At 45.0% G+C, this 19296-nt stretch overlaps 1 protein-coding gene across 2 annotated transcripts in view; it reads left to right on the forward strand.

The window, feature by feature from the left end:
* Window positions 1–174: 174 nt before the first annotated feature.
* LOC118508023 (cAMP-dependent protein kinase catalytic subunit PRKX) overlaps window positions 175–19296 on the forward strand; it is a 50115-nt gene continuing 30993 nt past the window's right edge. Inside the window, exons 1-3 of one of the 2 annotated variants that reach the window (XM_036047413.1) lie at window positions 175–1429; window positions 3693–4259; window positions 4339–4754. In XM_036047413.1, the coding sequence (XP_035903306.1) occupies window positions 3919–4259; window positions 4339–4754 (757 nt within the window). In that variant the 5' untranslated portion in view covers window positions 175–1429; window positions 3693–3918. The remainder of the gene's footprint in view (window positions 1430–3692; window positions 4260–4338; window positions 4755–19296) is intronic. The other variant, XM_036047412.1, reaches the window with a different exon arrangement.

Below are 19296 nucleotides of genomic sequence, written 5' to 3' on the forward strand. Positions count from 1 at the left end.
AGTTATTTTATGTTGCCATTCTTCAAAGCAGTGGTCGGTAATGTTTGACCAAAGAGAAAAAAATCAAACAAATACTGCTACATTGCTCTCGCGTTTGCTTTCGAACTAGGAAAACCCTGTACCAGCAGCAAGTGTTTTTAAATCGTTGCTCCGCGCGCGCAAAACCAGTGCGAGCGATTCGAATGCTTCAGTCGAAAGAGAGAGCTTATCGTGAACGGTCGTGAAGTGAACACGCACCTCGGAGTTCGGTATCGACGGCAGTAGCAGCAATACACGCCGGTCGCATTTTTAACGGCGAATGGTGTGATGTTAAAATCGAACGACATTAATGGCCAACGGTTAATTAAGCTGACCGTTCTAAAACTCAACAAAAAAACAAGATCAAAAAGTGTGCCAACTAGTGACAACTGAAAAATAATTGCTCAACGTTCGCAACGCATTAAAACATAAACTGATTAACGAGACACAGATTTGTGTGCGAAAGTACTGATCCGTTGCGCGATTGATAGCGTATAGTAGTGATTCCCTTCAGTTTCGATTAAGCGAGATACGAATCGAAAATTTTCGCCAGAGAAAGTAAACAACGTCTAAGTGGGTAAACACCCAAAATTCAAATCAAATCGCCAAAATCCTCATCCTCCAGTTTCCAGGGGAATTATTTGTTCGGAAGTTCGGAAAATCGTACGACGGAAGTGCAGTGATTTTTTTCCCTCTCTCCCCTGTCTGCATTGGAAACTTGTGTCTCCTTTGGCATGTGCCTTTGAGCACGCGTCTCTGCCGTTTGTTTCGAGGCGTTTGTTTTGCTCTTCTTTCGGCTTGGCTTACTTTCTACCGCCGGTCTGTTGCGTACCAGTAATTGCAAGGTTCCAGAAAACAAAACAAAAAACAGCCCCCCAAAAACCCACCTGGTAGCTATAGGTTAGGCACGGGCTCGCCACATCGACGATAGGGCCCGAACCGAATCGAACGGAAAATACAGTGCATACAATTTTGGCAAATGACATGTGGAAAGTGAACAGATAAAGTGAAAATGTGAACATATTTTTGCATCTTTACAAAGCAATCATCAGCCATCCACGTGCGCGGTGACTAGAGAAGAGTAGTGTGAGTGTGTGTGTGTGTTTCTGTGCCCTGTGCGTGCCCGTTGCTTAGTGACGGAAAACGACGAATTTGTGTGTGTGTGAGTGTGGCTGTCTGTGCTATAGAGTGTTTTTGTGAAGTGAAATCGAAGCGTAGCCTAATCAGGTTGAAAATTTGGGAAAAGCCAGTGCGTGGCGTCGTTAAACAGCTTCTTCAGATTTGAGAAGGGAAATAAATTTTCCACTCAACGGCGTGAGAAAAAAAAACCAGTGCTAGGGACTTCCCGCTCCCTGGTATCATCAACGTTCTTTAGTACTTCAACAAGCGGGAGGTAAGATTACGACCAGTGGTAAGGATTTACGATGCTTCTTATCAGGTGTGAAGAATGCTTTGGTGGAATACTTGGCGGCCTCTTTGGCTGTGCTGATGAATGATGGTTGGTTGCTAACGCTTTTTGTTGATTGAATGAATGAAAGTGCCATCAATTAATTAATGGTCAATGAACATTGTCCTTTACGACTATCTGGAAGAGTAATGATGCATGGTACCTTCTAGATTTTTTTTACTTGCTCGCAAGTATTTTCGGTTTTGTCCCGAGATTTTTAGACAAAATCCTTTTAATTTTTGTTTTTGTCGCGAACTTTTTAGACGACTTATACGATTATTTAAGTTTCGTTTTGTCATTATTTTACGCTTTCTCAGATATTTTTGGCTTTGATTCGCGGTTTGTCGACGCTTCCCTTAGATATTGGTGATTTCGTCCCACAGATTCCTGATAATTTTCCAAATATCATTGAATTCATAATAAATTTATACATAAATTTCAACACACATTTCTTCTCAACATATATAAGAAAAATTGTTAAAAGGTTGAAATTTTGTTTAGTTGACATATATGAAATGAGACGTCCTTTCAATATTTTAAAACATGTTTTAAATATTTTTAATTAGCACACTTTTTGGCAACAATAGGTGTTGCAAAAATACATGAAAAAATAAAACAAAAAATATTTGTATAATCAAAAAACTGTGGGAAAAATACAAAAATAACTGGGGAATCTTCAGGAGGAAACTCTAAATCTTTGGAAACCATGGGAAAGTGTAAACAAAAACTTCGTAATATCCGGTAGCTTAAGGCTAGTATATACAAAATTAGGAAAAACTAAATAAACTTTTAAAAAGCATTTGGAAGATGAAGAAGAAATAAAATCAATGAGATCATAACACTGGTTAAACCATGAGTAATAAGATATACAGGGTTCATTATGATAATATAGGGTATCGAGCGTTTCCAATGTTAGAGCAACTACAGGATATCCTGAAAAACATATAGAGATATACAAAGGAAAGCAAGTCTGGATCTTCCGTAGACCCCAACAGCCAGCCGCTCATATAACTTCTTTGGCCTAGCGATCCAATCCCAATGTTAGACATCCATCATTGCCCATACACGAATGAAGTCCCAAAATGCCCCACAAATCTTGCTGGCTTTAGTAATTACTTCACCAACATGTTCTTTTTGAGGTGAATAGCTGTATCACGAACAAGACAAGCATCAGAAAGCATACAGTTGAAGTTGAGATTGTTTTACAGCAGCTTTGATTAAGTGCGCTAATAATTTCGCAAAGCAGCGGTATTACATATTTTCACTCTATTATAGCTCAAGTCCCAAGCACCGTGTTTGTTGGCTCATCAAAATAGATTATAAATTTAGTGCATCATTAAACCAACCCGGTACCTAATGCCGGGTGTCCATTCCGCTTGTAATCAGTTGTAATTTAATGTAGCATATAGGGGTTGAACTTTGTCCGCTACGTACAGGTCCAATAATTGTCCGCTAATTTACGACGGACAGCGGTCAATGTAAGAATTTTACGCTTACAGGACTCGCTTAATCAATTCCCCCCTCCGTAAAGGGTGATCTTCCTCTACTCGACTTTCTTCGTGTACTGCCCCACACCCCAGTGAAAGCGAATGCCGGTGACCTGTTTGACGATGACAACTCTCGGCACACTGAAATAGCATGAATATTTGTTTTGCACGATCATCACATGCACTGCTGGCTGGCCAGCTGATATCTGAGGGTGGTTGGTTTTATCTGAATATTTTCACTGACAGCTATAAATCAGTGCGCCGTCGTGAAGAGTGAAGAAGGCTCAGTTCTCATCTTTCATGTCTGTTGCAAGTCACCAATCTAGCGCCACTCGATTGTGGTAAGGCGATAAGGCGAACAAAAGCGTCGCGGCACGGCATCATGAATGCTGGATCAGTAGATCACTTGTGGTGATGGTTTAAATTTGATATGGAATCAAAAAAAGCTGACTTGGGTTCTATAAATAGAATTAGACCGTAATCTTCACCTTTTGTTCTAAATGCGCAAAATGTGACAATTTGGCTACGCTGCTCTTTTTATAGAAAGACGCGACTATTTGCAGACCCGCACGAAACGGTAATTACCGTCTTCATTTAGGTGATTTATCGAACTTGTTGTTCGTTTGCGTTTGCATCTCTCGTTCAAGCATCATCTAGGTGATCTTTATCAGGGGTGATAGAACGATCATGTTTCGGCAATCTGTTGACGATCTTTATATATTTTCTTTCTCTCATTTCAGTCGTTTCTTTTCCTCGCTCCATCTGTGTCCTTTAACACACACGAGACCTGAAGAAGTGAGTTCTGTTAGAATTGAAAAAGGTTTTTCCCACTCTTTCGGAGAAATTCGCACGCTCAGGAAATTCCCGGGATTTTTTGGCTGACGTAGTTTGTTGCGGTCCGTTTTTCCTCACACGTGTTGCATTACCGATAAAAGCCCCGTCTAAAAGTAGATCAGTGAAGGAAAAATGTCCTCCTCGCCCCGACTCACCGGGTACACGCTGCGCCCCTCGGAGACATCGACCACGGTGTCGGTAACGCTCAACAGCTGCGGTACGGGCATTAAAAAGCTTAGCATTAATGACAGCGTCAAATCGACGGGAAGTGCCAATTCCGGTGGCGAATCGACCGATCCCCTCGAGTCCGATTTCAGCGGCGAAGAGGACGAGGAGGAGGAGGAGGAGGAGGAGGAGGAGGAGGAGGAGGAAGAGCGTGATCTAGAGGAGGATAAGGAGGAGGACGAGAACGACGAGCAAGAGGAGGACAGCGTCCGGGGAGAACGCCGCCAGGGAGAGAGTGTTCGGTTGAGGTACGTTTTCGTGAATGATTTAAATCCACTCTTAAGAGCTTTAGCTCAGCAGGATATTGATGTTTACTTCTGCTTACAGGCTAGCCGTTGGCGAGAAAGGAAAATCTGTCGAGGACGACGACGACGAGGAGGACGAGGAAGAGGAGGAAGACGAGAACTCCGATAGTGAGCAAGCGTTACGCCACAGTCCGCCAAGAAACACCCGCAAACAAGCGTCCACCTCCTCCGCCGACGGAGACGAGGACGATCCGGACGAGCTAAGTTCGGTGACAAAACAGCCACAGCAGCATCGTCAGAATGGTTCCGGCAACCGGCAGCAGCCAGCCAGAGGTCCTGCTGCTGACGCTGACGATGGTGATGATAATCGGTGCGGCGGCGATAGCGATGATGATGGTGGCGATCTATCTGATAAGAATAATAATATCGGCGCAGCTGTTCGCCGCAAACAACCGGAGGACTATGCTTTGGATGATTTTCAAATACTGAAAACGATAGGTAAGTCCTGATTGATTAAGCAGTGGAATGTCTTGCCTGTTTGTACAGCCTGGAATGCTTCATGCCGGTAATGGATGGGTAGCCCATCGATTTGTTTTGAGCAGTAGCCACGACTTCCTTCATCATCATCGACCACCATGCGAGAGTCGGCAAGTGGTCGTAGTCAGATGACTCCATTTTGAATCACCAATCTCCTTAAGATAACCGCTGCTGCATCAAGTGGCGTGGTGGTTGGCTTTAATCCAGCCCCCTCGGGAACAAATGGGAATGATCGTAAAAATAAATCGTGATGATTCTTCGTTCGGTTCCTCTCAGATCAGCCGGACCCGACACGGCCCCGACCATCAATTTCTAAACCATAATTCAGCGCTCTCGTATGCACTCATACGGCACATCTCTTTTGCTCGGAAAAATTCTCCAATACGCAAAGAAGCTGTTATTGTATCATGTTCGTGTGGGGGTCGTTTTTTTGCCTTTGCCTCGTACAACGGGCGAGAAAATTGTTTTCATTTCCGTGCGAACGAGAAGGAACGCTGTCATAATAACAAAATATCAAAACCTGGGTAGCAGGGTGCTGGTGTGGCGGCGTGGTGGCAGTAGACACACGGCCACCGGATCGAACATTGGGTTGTTGGAGCGATGATGTTGGAATGCTCGTCTCACTCTCTCGCTCACACTCTATCTCTTCCGATCTTCCAACAATCAAGCTCAGAATGAATCGGGAAAATCACGCAGTACTACGGCAATGTCCACCAGAGCGGACACTATAGCTCATACGTGCCAGCCCAGCACCCCAGCGAGGACGGTGGGAGACATGATCGTAAAACATTTTTATTTATTGTGACGCTGATCAGTCTGCGGGATTTCAGGCCAACCCGTGTCCCTGCGTAAATTTCCCACCGGGAGGTTGGAAACCTTCACCGGGGAACACGCTCGGACGACCGGCTTGTTACAAGGTGTTCGTATGACGTGCTGTTTGCCGATGAGAATGCCCAGTAGGATTGCATGGTTTTCCATTTTTTTTTCGATTTTCCACGATCGGGCCAAGGTTCCGAGCGGTTCTGTGGTAAAGATCAGCAAGGACACTTTGTCTGTGTGGAATTCCGGAACGATCAAATAGTTAATTTAAACAGACGGTCAGAATTCGGAATTCCCTGGAGCGTACAGCAACTACCGTACAGACATTATTTACAAGACGCTGCGGTGTACCGATCGAAACCGATCAACTCATAAACTCTGCTCTATAGTTAGCGTTACGATAACGTTGGCATAAACTTCCAAACGGGTCATGATGGATAGCAGCAGCTTCTGAGCTTAACAAAAACAGCGAACGAATCTGGGCACCTAGCCAACCGATCGACCGAATCTCCAGAAATTAGTCCAAAAGGAGGGCATTTTTGATTTCTAGCGACCATTGCGTCAAGGGACCACCCAGGCAAAAATTACTTTGTAGCCCGTTCCGGCTAACAAGGTTTCGGAACCACTGCCAAAAGATCACTAATGCCGATGCAATCGCCCCGTACGTTGCTAGTTTTCCGAGGTTCATCACTTTAAAATGCTTTTAACCGATGGCGATAGGGCCGGCCGCACTGTGCTCTCACGTCCATCACCATCCATCATGGTAGGTGTCAACCACTGTTTGGCGGGCGTTTGATGAGAACCAATCTGACAAACGGCAAGACAACGCCAACGGTGTAGTTTGTAGCATGATACATCCACCACGTCAATGTGAGTTCACTTTCACTCTGCTGGTGTCCCACTAGGGACATCTGTTTCGGGAGTCCCTGTCTGCGCGAGATTGTCATGTAATGTTCCACTTGCACACGCTATCACATTGTCTCGTGACACTTGCTGTTAGTGGTGTCCATCAAACGCGTGGCGCTCCCCGGTCCGGAACAGTCGGCTACTCAGCACCTTCCGTAACAACGGCCCAACGACACGGTAACGCCGTTGACAATGATATCCAATTAATTCGGACGCTAATGAGAAAAACGGATTCCTTCCCCGTGCCCACGCAAAGAAAGCGGCAAACACTGTTCGTGGTGGGTATGGTGTTCTTAGAATACAAATCAATGAACGGCTAGAGCGTTTCCTGGTAAATCGTATCAGAACAAGTTCAATCTCCTGTCCACACAGCGAGGGACAAAACCTTGAATGAAACGCTTGTTTTCGAAATGGTAATTACGGCGAAGTTTCATAATGCGATCCATTTTATTGAGAACAGGTCATTAATTGTTTGCTAGTTACCTGCTAATATGGACACGGGAGTCTTCATCATGGCTTTAGGAGCCGACCCGGCAGAACCGGAGTTCAAATCCCATCCGGACCATCTCCCCGTTGTGAGGACTTGCCTATCCAACTATGCGGTATCAATAAGTCTATAGTAAGCCAAATATGGCAGGCATGACCTAAGGGGTCGTTAGGCCAAGAAGAAAAAGAACTGTCTCCATTGTATCATAAACAATATATAACGGACTTAAGAAGTATTCTTTCTGAACTTTTTGAAATATAAAAAGAATGATACTTCTTTGGGCGAACAAAAAAAAGCAATTACAAAACCATCTGCCACCATCTGCACACAACCTCATCTCGATCCGCTCTCTTCATCCCCAAAGGGTGGCAAACATGAGCAGCGTCACAAATCAGAGCTGTGCCGTGTCCTTGCCTACCACACTCGGTGGACAAAATAAACACTCGCAACAGATACGCTTCTACAAAAAAATTGTGGATTATACGATTCTTATGTTGTTGACAAACTAACAACAACGAGAGAGAGAGAGAGAAAGAGAAAGAGAGAGAAAGGGAGAGAAAAAATGCCCTTCATCCCCGAAAAGCACCCCACTTGCATGGGTGGGTTGAATCTTGGGTCCCATTTTCGTCCTCCATCCTGGAGTTGAATTTGTCGCCGTCTGTGTGTTCTCCCGTGCAGAAGCTGTCCTTCCGTACGGTCACGGACCGTTGATGTTACATTCTCGTGGTGGACAGATTGAAAATAAACTTCCTCTTTCACCGTTTGTCCACTGCTCGCCGTGTTCAGAGTTTCGTGTTTATGTGCGACACATGGCACATAGTGGAGAGGGTTCGCATCACCAGAAAACACCTGTTGGCATACGTTTCGGTGGGGTGGTTCCATGTTTTGAACCGACCGGCATAACCGTGATGAACGATGGGACGACTGTCCACTCACCGTAATCTGCGAGCCTGACTCAGTAGCGCGATTCCTCTCATTGCACATTATTCACACTGGGGGCAGGTTAAGCGCGGCCGCCGGAACACTTGAACCGGCGGCGATGATGGCATACTTTCACTCATCGTGCGCAGCTGGAACGCATTAGATGTGTGGTTTTATGTGTTTTGATTCGAACCACCACCAACCATCAAAGTGCACCAAAAATATATTCCTTAAACCCTGGTGCCGGTGGCGGTGTGCTGTGTTCCATGCCTCGGCGCGTACATGACGTTCTTCCTTCCGCTTTTCTAGCTACGGGCAGGCGGTAGGATTGAAAATGTCAGCGCCTGTGATTGACTGACTGACTCGGTAGATCGGTTAGGTTCTGACGTCCGTGTAGAGCTCTCGTTAACCGGCCTCGATCGATCGATCGTACGTGATCAATCATCGGCACAAAAGTAGGATCATGAGTGTGTTTTACCATATGTGCTAGTGCTTACATACTTCCGTTGCATTACGGAGAGGATGGCACCGCGGTTCCCGATGGGCATATACGTCGCGAAGTGTTTAATTATATTTTAATGATACTTTCGCGGACTAGTCGCTCGATAATTGTCGTTCTCTGTTTTTCCCTGTACCTCAGTAGTGCAAGTGCTGTAAAGTGGCCCAGGCGAAGAGGATGTGTAGCGACGCGCGGCCAATACTGACTGCCCAAGCCGCCAGCACCGAAAACGGTTGCTAATCGTCTTGATGCGATAGTATAAATAAACAATACACACACTCACCTCGCTTCTCACTGTGTCCGCCATATTCGCACTTTGGCCGTAGCAATTCGACGGCACACTTGAAATTCAAGAGCACTCCAGCAGAACGAAATGAACGGCACGGAGGTGGCGAATCGTGGAACCGTTCGCGCGTAACTAGAACGATCCGGGAAAACCACCACCACCCATTCCCCGGTGGGGCAAACGGTTATGTAACGCGGGAGTGGTTCACTGTAGGAATGGCCGGCCGGTTTGCCGGTACTTGGCGTCTGCTACTCGTTTGTTTCGTCAACGCTTAGTCATCGATCGATCGAACGATCGTTGGGATTGGGCCGGCGATCTGGAGTGCTTTCGAGATGTGAGAAGCGGCGAAGATGAACATCGAACTAATGATCCGATGTGCGGTCATTATCCGATATTCGCTCTTCATTTGTAACGATCATGGAGGAAGTCTTCCTGAAGGGTGTACAATTGTGAATGCGAAAAATGGGAAGAAAAGTATCTTTTTCGAGTGGTACTGTTTGTAGTTACCTATTGCTATTTCAGGTCGAGAATTGGTGAAAAAGTCTAATACGAGCGTGACTTTCATTGTGCCAGTGTCGCTTTGGTTTGTTCCGAAATACGCAAACTATTTTCGCAAAAGTACAATTAGAATGTGCTGATCTAAATTAACTGTTCTTCTAAAAGTGGCATCAATACCGAGGAACAATTCTATACCATCGCGCCGATGACGGCAGTGGAGGTTTTACTTTCTATCCACTTGACCAACCGGTGGACACATCGATGCAATTGGCATCGCGAAATGTCGTCACCGAAACATCGGAACAGGAATCGGGAGACGTCGCAATGTCTTGGGCGTGCGTGCGACGTGGAAACTCAACTCCCGACTATTTACGTCCACTTCCGGCGCCGGATACTGGCCACTCGCCGTCTCCGTCTCCGTCCGTTATGCTAATTCAAGCTGTCATTTATATGCGGTTATTGTTTTTAAGTTGCCGTCCGTCCCTTTTTCGGCAGGGAAACACAACCGGCTTCCATTGCGTGCCGACCCAAGGACCCAATCCCAGCCGAGGTTGTGGTTTGCGGCGTTTTGTTTGCTTTAGATTTAGTCGCTGTCGCTGGCGACCGGCTGTTTGATTTATTTCTAATTTCACTGCACCTACCAGTGGGCCGTCTCTTCGTCGGCGTGTGGAAAAAGCGGTCCGGCAGCGTGTTACAAAATGCACAGTCCTAATACGTACTTTGCATAGGAGCGATGGCATACGATGAGGGGAAGGTACAAGGGTCCTGAGGATTGGTGAGGCACAATGGAACCCAGACACACATGCGTCGTCCATCGTGGCCGGTCATTGACGTAGCCGGGAAAGGCGGAAAGTGTTATTCTTTTCTAAATGGTTAAGTCTTGTTTAAAATTATTTTCCACCTTACATGTCCACCAATACCGATGGGCGCTCTCCAATGACGTTGTGACTTAACTCCCCCAGCTCTCACACTCGGCTGATGATGACGTTCGACAAAAGGAGCAGGATACCCATTCCTTCATGGGGACCGTCCCCAGTGTCGCCCGGGTTTGCCTGATGGTCGGTCACAAATGAAGCTTTATTGCATCCATTGCAGGTTACGCTATTAGAGTGCATTTAGATTGATGACACTTGAGCACAGAATATGACCACGGCACGCAAGTTGCAAAGTTCATTCAGTTTTAGTGCTGTGCCGGTTGAGGTTATGGCGCCAAGAACCGGAGCGGGACTGGAGCGCATACTCTTAATGAGAGCAGCTGCAGTGGTGCATTATTTGTGTCCAATGATTATAAAGAACGGGAAGCAATGGACAGTGAAAATGAACGTCAAGGTGAAGTGAATCCTTCTAATTAGGGAACAATATTCGTTGCTCGGGGATACATTTTTATCAAAGGTCAATTAGAAAAAGGACTAATTGAAACAACAGTTGCAGGAAAAAAGGTAGCTCCGCCTTGAGCCTTTTCCCAGTTCGTTACTAGAGCAAACAGGGACAGCAGGGCTGTTGTGTAAATACTGCTTGTAATGTGCTGTTGACGCACTGGAGGGGCAATCAATCTGGTCTCAGATTTTGCTGCAAAACGTTTTTTTCGGGTTGGTTTATCGGATAGATTTTCTTGGCTCGATTCGTTAGGTTGTAATTGTGCTGAGCAATTATGGCACCCACTGCCTGTCTGCTTTACCCCACAATGATCCTGCCGTCGTAATGCGCACTTCCTGATGGCTTCCTTCGGTCGAACCTCAAAATTGGGGACATCATGACGGGTGGCTGATTGCTTACGGGTCTTTTTGACCCCCCTTCCACCCTCGATTTCCGTCACGCTACTGACCATTACAGCCTGGCAGGATTATTGTAGGTTGTGCTTTTTTTTTTGCTTGGCGATCATTAGAGGCCCCGATTATCATGAAATCGCAAGCATTTGAGGTAGTGGAAAAGGTATATTTTAACCTGTTTCCGGTAGCAAAAGTAGTGCAATTAAGGATAGAGTGAAGGTTTTTGGTGTAATGATGTCCTGGGTATGCCATCATTCATCATCATCATCATCCCTGCGAAAGCAATGTTATGTTTACTTATGTAGATATTAGATAAAACTGTTCAAACATGTCATATAAAACATGGGAACAGTACTGTTGACCACTATTCGTATCATTTTTCTTTACAAAATACAGGTAAATTATGTGTGCATGTTTATTGAAAACCTGTGCAAACTTTGCTCATGATTGCATGCGAACGAACCATTTCTCTCCATACTCTAGTTCATCATTCCAGTTCCATCAATCATCCAACCCCACTCACAAACGATTTGTGACATTGACCTGCATCCTATTGGTGGGCGCATGTGAAGCGAAGTAAATTTATTTGATTGCTTCCACTAAACATTGACACGTTGGCAAATAGTACGTCCGTATCTAGGCTTCTATTTTTTAAAAGGCACTACCGCACTACTACAATCAACCCTGTCAATTAGTGTTATTTCGGTTTCCTTTTTTATATGAGAGGTTTGATTGAAGGTAAACAAATCAATCAAACAGTTCTTCCCAAGGTATATGGGGTGGTTATATGGGTAACGGACACTGCAGAGAAAGTTGATCGAAAACGACAATCAGCTTTTTACAGCAGGATGGAATGTAATAGTTTGACCAATTTTCTGTAACGCATGTATTTAAAGAAATAAATCTTTCCTTCGATAGATGTTGTTCCAGAACATTCTACTGGTGGCTGCTCATGCCAGTTGGCGGTCTCTTCGTGCTTATCGTCAGACGTTTTGACATTCTGAGTGGTCATGAGCAGCATTGACAATTCGGACATTGACGGAGAATTATGCTCAATATCATATCTATATTGTGTAGGATATTTATCACCTTTTGGACGGATACTTGGACACTAACGTCATAGATTTAAGTCGATAAAGTCACGACCGAATGTCCTCATCAGTTTCTGCTGCATTTATCAAGGGCAAGAGTAGTACAAAACTGTTGATTGGCTGAAATCTGTCCTCTCTAAGACGTTTGTATCTTTCTCTAGCAGTGCAAAGATGTATAAAAATTGTAAAAATATTATCTTCTGGTCCCCAGTTGACCTTTCGCAACTAGATGGTACCTTCTGTCTGACTGTCTTCAAAACACTATACTTTCTAGGCCTTGGCAATTATTTGCTTCTCTGTCTTTACCAGAAAATGAATTTGGTAAGGTCCTCCGATAGATGTTATGCCAGTCTAATTGTAACTGCTCAGGCCAGTTGGGCTCGTCAGCTTCCGTTGGGCCTGATCAGGCTCTTGGCGTTTATCGTCAAGAAGACTTTTTGGAATCCTAAGTGATCATGAGCAGCTTTGACATTTCGTACATTGATGGCGAGTTTTTGTTCAATATATTATATATTTAGAGTAGAATTTTTATCCCCTTTTAGTCGGATGCTGAAACACTAAGGTAAAAGCTTCACAGCGATAATTTAAGCTGCCTAATTTAAATGTCGGACAACACTGTTTTCAGGACAGACTGGGTAGAATTAGTCCTCTATTAGACGTATGCACATTTCGCTAGTAATGAGAGGATTTTTTAATATTTGAAGCAGCTATAAACCAAAAATTAGAGCTAATAATCCTAGCACGAATACGTGTTCAATTAGACAAAGTTGCTCCAAATCATCGGGATCGGTTGTCGGAATTAGCATATGAAAAATTCTTAAAACAGTTTATAGTTATAAATGTGTAGATAACTCATTTACTCAAACCAATTTTTTTATCTTGTTTTAGTTTTAATTGTTTTTATGATCACATTTATAATATCTTAGCCACTTTCCTACCCCCAAGGATAACTGTTACTTGTTTGCACCACAATTGCCGACACATTTGAAGGTGCGCCTGTGTTAACAAACACATTTGTCTTCCTCACAAACGGTGACGGTTGTTGGGCCAAAGTGTTGGCCAAAGTCCAGCCAAATCCATCCATTTCGCGCGCGATCTGCGAGCGATCCGTGTGCATTCATGCGTATGCAGTTGGAGCATATTCATCATTCCCAACCCGGTCAGACGGTGAAAACATACGTAGTATTCCTCCCCGTTTTCTGCCCCCGTGATGATGATGGAGGCTAGCGCGGGGAATAGTGTTTTGCAGACTTCACCAATATTAATAGACATTTTGTCACTCAATCTGTTGAGGCGTGAGAAGCGCGGGAAGGCACAGAGAAACACTACCCCCACGGGTTGTGTTGGTTGAGACAGGCACGAAACGATCGAGAGTGATCGCGCAACGCGTGTGATTCGTAGTAAATGTCACCCGGCCACCCCGAGATGTCCCGGCCGTATGTCACAAGGATTGCAGATGTCCCAAGGATGACTCTAATCCCGCGTTTCGCGTTAACCTATTTCACGAGATTAACTTTATTCGCGTGACATGTTTCACTGATTATTTCACCGGATGTAAGACAGGGCATAAAGATATCAAAGCCCCACCAAACCGTAGGGACAACCGTTTTAATTGCCACGCGGGTGTTGGTTATGGGTGTTGGGTGTGTTTTACAAGCCACGTACGAGGGGTTTTACTTTTGTGACGAGTATGATGAGTTTTGTTGAGCAACAACCGACAGTATTGTTACACTTTATGGCGCTTTACCTTAACACACGAACAGGTTAACAGTTGTTTCTTGCGGCAAACATTTTATCGACACAGGCTTAGCGTCCTATTAATGCTTACCAAATCACTGACGGACGACGCATATTGTGATGGGTGCACACTGGCAACACGAAACTGTTTTAGCGTCAAATTATTCCTTTTTCTTTCGCACAATTTCCCTTTGGGACTTTTCCTACCAGGAATGCTAGGAATACACTGGTACACTTTTGCCAGGTTAGCCTTAACCTAGGCTCTCTCTATTTTTAATCGTTGTCATCAAGTCGTCAGCGTCACTGCTGGACACACTGGCAAGCAGTTGCTGGTGTTTGTTGTTCCAAAAAATACTCGCGGTGGGAAACGGTTATTTACTTTCACTGACCATCGAACCGGTTCTATCCTAAACTGCACAACATCCCCACAGCACTCCACTGGCTCGGGGTCCGCTCGCTCGATAAACATTTACGCTCGCAGACCAAACCGACCACTGTTCAGCTTGGTTTAAAATAATAATAGTAGCATCTGCACTGGTAGCAATCATAATAATACGAAGAATAATAATAATAATACTTGCTAGTAATCCCCCCCCCTGTACAGGTTTGTAAACAATCCCGATGCAGCAACCCGGCGGTTACGCCTGGTGCCGCGTTTGGCAAGTGATGATACATTTACGGATCGTGCCAGTGCATTAGGAAGAGAAAGAGTTGACACATACGCTTCATTTGCGCGCCGAGTCATACCACCGCTACCACCATCGGACCTTAGGCCCGGAAAAATATTCTACTCTCGCACATTCAGCGTTCAGCGTTAAGCGCCACTAGGCGTCTCCATCAGGATCGTACTTTGCGATTTCACGGTCAAGCTTACGGCGGGCAGCGCCCAAAATCAAAACAAACGAAACATTCTTGACATCGTGCGAATATTTCGCATCTGGTCCTGGTGGAGGGTTCGCAGGACAAGCAACCGTTATGGTTGGGCGTAAAAAATTTAATTCATTTTAATACACACCCGTCGGTGTCCGGTCGAAACAAATCATGAAGACAGCAACCGCAACCGGGGATGGTGATTGAATTATGTGTGTACGGAAGTTGGGTTGCTGTGGTTTAGCACAACGAGCACGAGCCATAGTACTTTGCGTGCCAGCTGGCCAGTGACGGATTTAGATAGGACGCCGGACGACATTGTTTTATGTACGTTGGTGCGACATTTGATTTAAAGCCCGCTAAATGACGACGCTATTTGACGTTTTGGGTGTATCAGACGAACATTATGTTGATTGAAATTGCTTATTCTTTGTTTATTAGCATTAATTATGCTGATCTGCGTGTATGAACTATATTTATGATTTAAAAAAGCAACATTAAAAGATGTTTGACAATCGTCATTTTCTATCAGCGACTTAAGAATTAAATCAATCTCACGAATGATTGGGTTCCCTTTTTTATCCTTCCCACGAGAACGTGAAATGAGCCTTCATTAAAAGGCTTACCAAGATCACGTTCTAGAAATTGGATTCCTTTCCAGGAAGTAATGTAATCGCGCTTTGCCACATCAAAAGCTCTCGATTCGAAAGAAGGTTAAATCTTTTCTCTCCCCTTTTGATCTTGCTTGCCTCATTTCCAAAGACGATTATTTTGGCTGTAATTAAAAGCGGCAGGGTGTCTAGCGTTTAAGAAAGATTAGCCGGCAACTACCTAAACATGGGCCATTTGCATACTGCTATCGTCTAATTTATAAAGTCTCCTACCCGGTATTCTGTTTTACCACCTTGACCCTTCGGTTGGCGTAAGACCGGCAGAACGCACTGTCGACGTTACCAACAAAGACCATGATATATTGGAGTCGATAAAGAACAATCTACTTCCTTTTGGCTTTCGGGCCGCAGTTCGGCGAGTTCATCTTTCTGCTGTTGGCCGAGATTGGCTGCGTAAGGTCACGTCTTAAACGGCACACGCAAACTCGCCTGGCAAACGGACCCAACCAGACCCGACCGACGACGACAATAAACGATTTAACAGCTGAATGTATCCCGGAGGCGGAAAAATGTTTCCTCTTGCGGGTGTTTTTCTTCTCTTTTTTTTTTTGGTTTTTGCTTGCCCGTCTTCACCAGGAACCTTAACCAAACAACGCGCTTTTTTTTTGGTGCTGTTGTTGTTGGCACAATCAATGGCCAGTGTGTGTAGTGGCTTTTGTCTTGTGGGAGGCCAACAAACCTTTAAAAATCTAGCCGTTTATTTGTTGATCGTGCGTAGTGTAATTGTGAAGCGCTTTGAAGTGATCCAAACACCCGATCCGACGGTGTGGTGATGGCAAGGGCGACTGGGGTGTCTGGCAAGCTGTTTTCGTGCCGGATTTTCTTTCCCCAACATTGTCCAACCTGGCGCAGTGGCGATTCTTGATAGGATGGAGAGAGCGAGAGAGCAGGAGGTGTTATGATTTGCCACGATTGGCACTCGTGATCATGCCAAGTCAGTGGTGGGTTTTGTTGCTTTTGTTGCTCTGACATTCAACCGCGACCGACCGCAAAAAGTATGGTCCCGTGTGGACAACGTGTGGATAAGGGTGGACTTGGTTCGGCCGTTTTGCGAAAAGGGGGCAACGAACGATGGACTCAGCGATTTAAGTAGGATTAATAGCTGTCTTCGGAATTGTTCACATTTCAAACAGGTCTTCCGACAACACGCCGCACGGAACGGGCTCAACACAGCGGTCTTGTTCCTTTGGGGCACCGAAAACGGTGATTGCACTGGTTGTTGACGAGATTTGGCAAATGATTGCCATTGCCGCCAACGTTTTGTTGCTACAAATAGAATTGAGTTAAATGTGAACAATTTGTTTAGTGTAAGTTGGGTTTTCGGTTTATATTTTTTGAGAGGATTTTCCCTCTTTAATTTTGTTTAATATTTTTCTATACTTGCTCCAAACTTACCCTACCCAACCCAAACCAAAAAACGGAGCCAACGAAACAGTAAACCCCATCACAAAAAGGCAAGTTAAAATAGCAAACTGTGTTTACAACACTTTACACCTTCAACACAGCCTAAAGTTTTCCGGTTGAAAGCCGATTTTAAAAGCATCTGTTAAGCGCCTTAAATTTGTGTGCAATAGCTCAGAGAGTACCCAGAAAAAGAACTCGAAACATCTGCTATTGAATGTAATTAACCTTCAAAAGTTTTTCCCAGGGCATCATCACCTCCTGCCGCATAAATCGTCCAAACCGATCGAAAGTTATTTATTCTGCCGTGTGATAAAGGTTGCAAAATTAACAGAACCACACGAGTGCTACACGGGCACAGCAGGCATCAAGGCACCGTAAAAGGAAGTTGGATGGGACAAATGGGGAGACTTTATTTTAAAGCTGTGCGAGCTCCAAGGCTCATCGGCGTCGACCACCATTAGCATCGAGCGTATGAATCCTGGCGTTCTCGAGGCCCTGTAGCAGGAAGAGCGAGCGACCGAAACTCGGAACTCGGAATGGAAAACTAATTAAAAGTGGGTTCTGTTGCGAAATATAATAGCAAAATTTGATTTTGAATCGCTTTCGCAAAGGGTTTGTGACTTGTGAGAAAAGGGTTATTGTCCTTTGCCGATGCCGGGCGTTGGCAAGAGGGCGCGTTGATAAAGTTTTCTCTAAACATTTTTTTTTCTTTCACTGAACGCTATAAGATGTTGCGGATGAAAGTTTTCTGAGTTAAGGAAAGGTAAATTTGCACCAATTGTTACGGGTACAAATTCTGCGCCTGGCTTCGTTAGGCTTCGTCTAGGATTATGCTTTAAATGAAATCTGATTTTCGGCGCGAAGCTTGAATGTGTGTTTACCTCCAACATAAATCGTACAGAGACACATTAATCTACCCGACTTAGGTGAAGCAGCCTTTTTTTGTTGTTGTTGCGCTCTCTTCTCCTCAACTGATAACAGACGAGAAGGAAGGTGGCGAGACCCTAATCCTCTGGCAGCAGATTAAAAGCGATTCCGGTCGCCAGCGTTAAGATTTATTTTGTTTTTGTACCTTCCTCCCTACCCATCCACCATTCCATTCATTCATCGTGGGCATGATACTTTCACGGCAAGGACGGGTACTCTTCTTATCTCGCTGGTAGATAAAAGCATGAAGTCTTCATCTGCCAACTTCATTAAAAATGAGGATTCAAAATGGAGCTACAAGGTTGAGTTATAAATTAGCTAAAGTTTTCCTGATAAATAGAGAGGAACTTGTTGCTTGGCAGTTGGATAAGCAGAGTTTAGATAAATTAGTTTTAAGTGTCTCAGAAGTACTAAAGCTAGTACTCAACAACAATAAAACACTTCCATTCAAAGCAAGTTTTCAAACAAGATCTCTTTTGATCACAGACGATCGATAAAGAAACGGCGATCAAACGGATTTCAGATCACAAAATACGCGATCATTCAAATGTGTTTATCAAGATATTATTACACCCATTGCTCTGCCCATTTCCATTGCTTAAACGGACAATCAAAGGCCAAAGTGTTTACTCCTTTGATTACAGCACAAAAGCATTTTTTTGCCCGGATGGCAAAACATTATTGCTAGTTGTGTTATGCATGTGGCGAGAAAAGAAATATCCTCCTCCTTGGTTGGCAGCACCGGTAGCATGACTCTGTGTCCTGAGATGCAGAATCTCGTGTGTGTCCGATCTGACTCGTTTCTCTCGAGGGCAAATTCGCAGACCATCAGCGGGAATTGATAGTGTTTAATATGCGCTCGTTCTCGAGGCCCAACACACGCATACACGTGTTCCGTGCAGTTCTAAATTTAGCCCGTAATCGAACAGCAATGACCCCAATGGGAGGTATCGGTATCCGGAATGGGTTTGGCCTCCCGCTCCCCTGCGTCCGTGTGCCATGCATAGTGGAAATCACATGTCGCAAATGGTTGCGCACTTTGACGCTGACGCCACCCTGGACCACGTTGAGAGACGTACGATCGGGGAGGAAAAATCGGGAAACTTGGGCAACGAAAGAGATGAAAGACCCGGTTGGCCACAGAAGAGCAATAAGGGAATAAAAAATACCCCCCCCCCCCCCTTCATTCCCATTCTCAGTTTCTCTCTATTCTGTTGTGCTATTGAAAGCAATTTTCGATCGCAAAGCGGCAAAATATTGATTCCGATTGTTGTTACCCCGTTGTTGTGTGAGGTACACTTCAACACGTATCAATACCCACGCCGGGTGACGATCGGGAAGCGGAGCGGATCGAGAGGGAGCGAATGGGAGGATACGACATCATCAACTGTTAATGGTTTGCTTCCCCTAACTGGTGGTCAGGTCAGCCTGGATTGTGGAAACCGGCGAGGACCTACCGGAGGAGCTGCGGCGAGTATTTCGGTGCGAAAATAGCGCAAACTGACGCACGACGAATCGCGCGCGCACTCGTCGGTGGTAAACACATGTCAAACTGGCCACGACCGTGGACCGCGTCGACGTGCGCGCGATTTCGAAATCACTCCACCAGGAACAGCTG

This window comes from Anopheles stephensi, chromosome 2 (genome assembly GCF_013141755.1).
Source record: "Anopheles stephensi strain Indian chromosome 2, UCI_ANSTEP_V1.0, whole genome shotgun sequence".
Classification (NCBI taxonomy): Eukaryota; Metazoa; Arthropoda; class Insecta; order Diptera; family Culicidae; genus Anopheles; species Anopheles stephensi.